This window comes from Gorilla gorilla, chromosome 2 (genome assembly GCF_029281585.2).
Source record: "Gorilla gorilla gorilla isolate KB3781 chromosome 2, NHGRI_mGorGor1-v2.1_pri, whole genome shotgun sequence".
NCBI classification, from domain to species: Eukaryota; Metazoa; Chordata; class Mammalia; order Primates; family Hominidae; genus Gorilla; species Gorilla gorilla.
The window spans coordinates 111,400,700-111,406,699 of NC_086017.1; the positions used below are offsets into that span (position 1 = coordinate 111,400,700).

General features: G+C 40.0%; 1 protein-coding gene across 1 annotated transcript in view; it reads left to right on the top strand.

Annotated features, from left to right (window-relative positions):
* TMEM45A (transmembrane protein 45A) overlaps window positions 1-4,215 on the top strand; it is an 87,436-nt gene extending 83,221 nt beyond the window's left edge. Inside the window, exon 7 of the mRNA XM_031009804.3 lies at window positions 3,680-4,215. Coding sequence (XP_030865664.1) covers window positions 3,680-3,773 — 94 coding nt within the window. The 3' untranslated portion in view covers window positions 3,774-4,215. The remainder of the gene's footprint in view (window positions 1-3,679) is intronic.
* Window positions 4,216-6,000: the final 1,785 nt, after the last annotated feature.

Genomic DNA, 6,000 nt, shown 5'->3' on the forward strand with positions numbered 1-6,000 from the left:
ATATGAACTTTAAAGTAGTTTTTTCCAATTCTGTGAAGAAAGTCATTGGTAGCTTGATGGGGATGGCATTGAACCTATAAATTACCTTGGGCAGTATGGCCATTTTCACGATATTGATTCTTCCTACCCATGAGCATGGAATGTTCTTCCATTTGTTTGTATCCTCTTTTATTTCATTGAGCAGTGGTTTGTAGTTCTCCTTGAAGAGGTCCTTCACATCCCTTGTAAGTTGGATTCCTAGGTATTTTATTCTCTTTGAAGCAATTGTGAATGGGAGTTAATTCATGATTTGGCTCTCTGTTTGTCTGTTATTGGTGTATAAGAATGCTTGTGATTTTTGTACATTGATTTTGTATCCTGAGACTTTGCTGAAGTTGCCTATCAGCTTAAGGAGATTTTGGGCTGAGATGATGGGGTTTTCTAGATATACAATCACATCATCTGCAAACAGGGACAATTTGACCTCCTCTTTTCCTAATTGAATACCCTTTATTTCCTTCTCCTGCCTGATTGCCCTGGCCAGAACTTCCAACTCTATGTTGAATAGGAGTCGTGAGAGAGGGCATCCCTGTCTTGTGCCAGTTTTCAAAGGGAATGCTTCCAGTTTTTGCCCATTCAGTATGATATTGGCTGTGGGTTTGTCATAGATAGCTTTTATTATTTTGAGATACGTCTCATCAATACCTAATTTATTGAGAGTTTTTAGCATGAAGTGTTGTTGAATTTTGTCAAAGGCCTTTTCTGCATCTATTGAGATAATCATGTGGTTTTTGTCATTGGTTCTGTTATATGCTGGATTACATTTATTGATTTGTGTATGTTGAACCAGCGTTGCATCCCAGGGATGAAGCCCACTTGATCATGGTGGATAAGCTTTTTGATGTGCTGCTGGATTTGGTTTGCCAGTATTTTATTGAGGATTTTTGCATCCATGTTCATCAAGGATATTGGTCTAAAATTTTTTTTTTGGTTATGTCTCTGCCAGCCTTTGGTATCAGGATGATGCTGACCTCATAAAATGAGTTAGGGAGGATTCCCTCTTTTTCTATTGATTGGAATAGTTTCAGAAGGAATGGTACAGAAAACCTTTCAAAAAATTAATGAATCCAGGAGCTGGTTTTTTGAAAAGATCAATAAAATTGATAGACTGCTAGCAAGACTAATAAAGAAGAAAAGAGAGAAGAATCAAATAGACGCAATAAAAAATGATAAAGGGGATGTCACCACCGATCCCACAGAAATACAAACTACCATCAGAGAGTACTATAAACACCTGTATGCAAATAAACTAGAAAATTTTGAAGAAATGGATAAATTCCTCGACACATACATCCTCCCAAGACTAAACCAGGAAGAAGTTGAATCTCTGAATAGACCAATAACAGGCTCTGAAATTGAGGCAATAATCAATAGCTTACCAACCAAAAAAAGTCCAGGACCAGATGGATTCACAGCCGAATTCTACCAGAGGTCCCTCCAAGAGTTTTTACAGCCCATCGTCTTCACCATGCATTTTAACAATTGGGATCTCTCCTGTTGTTCACTATTAGCTGATGTTCACTATTAGCTCATGTGGGTTAGTCTTATCTACTGGCTAGATTGTGTCTCCTTGAGTATGAGACCCTTTCCATATTTCCCACACCTCTTGGCACACTGCCAAACATATAGTAGCTTCTCAATAAACCCTTGTTTGCTGTTTTAATAGATAATACATCTATGTTGTAGAGCTCTTTAAATATAGGCTTCATTTGTTTTGAAATCATGTTTTATACACTTTTCAATTTTGCTGTCATATTGCTCTTGAAAAGATAAGACCAAGGGTTAAATTTTCTGATATATTTTGATATAAACTTAAGCAATAGCTTAAGTTAGTTTTGCAGAAGTATTTCAAAAACCCCTCTCAGAGCACAAGTAAAGCCATTACATATTGATACAGGCAGGCCAGACTTTCATCAGAAAAAATATAGCAGAAAATAAGGGTAAAGATGCAGGTAGACTGGTGAAGTTTTTCATTTGTGAAGAGTGATATTGGTGATTTGGCTTATCATATTTGTTTGCATATTCCTATGTATTTCTGGGAGTTAACTATGCTTTGTTGATATGGTCACAGCACAATGCCTTTATAATAATGATGCACAGGAAAAGCTTTGCCTAGTTCTTATGACACTCTTTCTCACATCAGAGAAGTGGAGAGCCTGCTGAGCTTCAGCTGCTAATCAGTGTCACATTTTCCAGTGTCAAAAATTATAATCCATGCTTCCCTCAGGCCCATGGATTCTCTTTTTTTTTGAGATGGAGACTTGCTCTGTCGCCCAGGCTGGAGTGCAGTGGCGTGATCTCAGCTCACTGCAACCTCTACCACCTGGACTCAGGAGATTCTCTTGCCTCAGCCTCCTGAGTAGCTGGGATTACAGGCATGTGCCACCATGGCCAGCTAATTTTGTATTTTTAGTAGAGACGGAGTTTTGCCATGTTGGCCAGTCTGGTCTTGAACTCTTGACCACAGGCGATCTGCCCGCCTTGACTCCCACAGTGCTGGGATTATAGGCGTGAGCCACCATGCCCAGCCCAGATTCTCTTAAACTATGAAAACAGTCACCAGGATGGAGGGTACTTCTTTGAGCTTCTTAATTCATCATGGCAGAGGCATCACATGCAGTTGAACAGCTTGTTCCCGGCACAAAAGCTCCCCCTGGAAGGGGCTAGTAGCAGGAAGTAGGGGCTGAATTTAGCCCAGACTTGACGTGTGCCTTGACTTGGGCTGCCAACCCTAGAGGCGGGCTTCATGCACTTCCTTTATATGATATAGCACCTGTTTGCAATACACAGTTAGATGTGGCTTTTATGGAGAAACTCAACTGAGCTTGGTTTCATCTGGGCTTGCCACAGCCCAGCGATTCTCTTAATTGTTTTAGAAATGATCAAAGTTGGCTGGGCACAGTGGCTCACGCCTGTAATTCCAGCACTTTGGGAGGCCGAGGCAGGTGGATCGCGAGGTCAGGAGTTCAAGATCAGCCTGGCCAAGATGGTGAAACCCCATCTCTATTAAAAATACAAAAAAATTAGCTGGGCGTGGTGGTGGGTGCCTGTAATCCCAGCTACTCGGGAGGCTGAGGCAGAGAATTGCTTGAACCCGGGGAGCAGAGGTTGCAGTGAGCTGAGATTGTGCCACTGCACTCCAGCCTCCAGCCTGGATGACACAGCAAAACTCCGTTTCAAAAAAAAAAATAATTAGCTGGGTGTGATGATACATGCCTCTAATTCCAGCTACTCAGGAGGCTGAGGCAGGAGGATTGCTTGAACCCGGGAGGTGGAGGTTGCAGTGAGCCAAGATTGCGCCACTGCACTCCAGCCTGGGTGACAGAGCAAGACTCTGTCTCATAAAAAAAAATAGAAAAGAAAAGAAAAAGAAAAAGGAATGATCAAAGTTATCTTCTGAGGCCTAATTAAACAATGATGCAATACATTGGAAAACCACGTTGTATCTGTTTACTTATACCCTGCTTTAATCCACAAAAATTTTTAGGCAGCTCCAAAGCCAAATAAAAGTAATTTTCCTTTTTGGGTTGCCTTCCCCAGTTGCCCAAATAATCTAGACTTTGTGGTATAATGGGTGCATATGGCTCTGGGTTTCTATTTTAAACACTGTCTAACTTGAGATGCTTTTCTTTCTCCTCAGGTTGGTTAAATCTAGACTTAAGAAGCTCTGCTCCTCAGAAGTTGGACTTCTGAAAAATGCTGAACGAGAACAAGAATCAGAAGAAGAAATGTGACTTTGATGAGCTTCCAGTTTTTCTAGATAAACCTTTTCTTTTTTACATTGTCTTTGTTCTTGGTTTTGTTTCTTGATCTTTAGTTTGGAGAACAGCTGGCTAAGGATGACTCTAAGTGTACTGTTTGCATTTCCAATTTGGTTAAAGTATTTGAATTTAAATATTTTATTTTTAGCTTTGAAAATATTTTGGGCGATACTTTCATTTTGCACATCATGCACATCATGGTATTCAGGGGCTAGAGTGATTTTTTTTCCAGATTATCTAAAGATGGATGCCCACACTATGAAAAAAATATTTGTTTTATTTGCCTTATAGATATGCTCAAGGTTACTGGGCTTGCTACTATTTGTAACTCCTTGACCATGGAATTATACTTGTTTATCTTGTTGCTGCAATGAGAAATAAATGAATGTATGTATTTTGGTGCAGACACCTGAAATCTTTGTTTTTGTTATTTAGCTACACTCCTCCTTTTTATCATGCAGAAGAAGCTGCAGGACACAGAAATTCTTTTGTGTGAGACATCTCTATAGTACCTGAGTTCTCCACAGGGAATAGTAGGCCAGAAGTCTTCCTAGGGTGTGTGATCTTTCAGAGAAGATAAAAGGGATGATCCCTAGGACACATGGTTGCAAAGCCACGAGAGACTGAGAAAGGAGGACTGGGGTGTTGTCCATAAGAGTAAAAAGTCATCACACACCATAGCATGGCCACCACACCATCCCCTCTGTTACAGTAAGTGAAAGGTTAAAACCAAGAAAAGCCTTTTATGGAATGCTTGGGTAAAAAGTCAGAACTCTTACCTAGTCTGTGACCTAAGTAGCCCAGTGGAGAGTCAAGAAATCTTGTTGCTGATTCTGGCTCTACCATTAACCAGCATTTAGGTCTCTGGCAATCACCATGTCCTTCTCTCTAAAGTAAGGAATTGAATTGAATGAATCATGGGGCTCTTCTGGTTGTCACATTTTAAGAATCCAGAAATGGAAGCATATGGAAAGCTATTAGGTTGGTGCAAAAGTAATTGTGGTTATTGCCATTGAAAAGCAATGTCTTTTCTTCAATGTCAACCTAATAATTTAGTACAATGTTAGTCACAAAGACCAGTATTTTCTATGAGAGAAAAGGAAGGAGGATTGCACGAATCCTTGAGGGATGACCCAAACCTGGAGGAAAGGAGGCAGCCCTGTGCACAGCTAGAGCTGAAATGTGGTCAACTAAGTCCTGAAGGCTCCCTAGCTTTCCAGAAGCACTGGCAAGTCTAGAAGGCTGCCTAGTCTCATATGTGTCACAGTGACATTGAAGAGTCAGGTGAGTAGATTCTTCAGGCCCCAGAACTGGACACATTCATTTTGTCACATAAGTTTGAAAAGAGCAGGTGTGAGTGCCTAAAGGTTTATCTTGAATAATGCCATGAACCTTAGGACGTTTCTGGCATATGAAAATGCCCACATGCCACAGTCCTTGGGGGTCATGGCGTTCTGTCCCATATATGTCTTATCTCTCGGGGCTGTTTGCTAGACCCACAAAATTCTATGATTTTGACAAGTTTGGGTTTCAAAGGAGTGAGTGAGTGAGCGATCAGCAGCAGTTACATGAAGCTGGCATCACTGGTATCTAGGCCTGAGCAGAAACACCGGGAATAATTAGCATGAACCAGATTAAGCCTGGAATTTTGAAAACTGATAAGTGCAAATAGTCTACAGTCTTTGTGAGAGAGCAGAAATTTCCACTCTTCTAGTCTGCATACAGATTACAAGTAAAATCAACTCAGCAAGTTCTCAAAGGAGGAATATTTGCTTCAGGTCTAAGTCTAAACTCAAGGGCTATCTGCCTCTAGTTCCTGAAATGAGCAATACATTGGAACACTATCATGACAACTTTATGGTTACATTATTGGATTTGTAATTTATGACTAACATTTTTATGGAATGATGTGAAAAATTAACAAACTGTGAACTTGAGCCAAAAATGAGACAGTCATATTTTCTTGTGCTAGGAAATCTTAGATCAATAAGTACAATTTGTAAAGGTTTTCATTTATAAAAAAGTATGTTTCAGTAAATGTTCTGAAACCATGAAAAATATTTTATAACAAAAATATAAAAAGTTTTCAACTCTAGATCATGGGATGAGAAAAATTAGTTTCAGGCTATACTTAACCCCTGTGTACCAATGGAATCAATCATCCAATGAATGTTTATTAAGCAGTTACCATGTGCCAAGC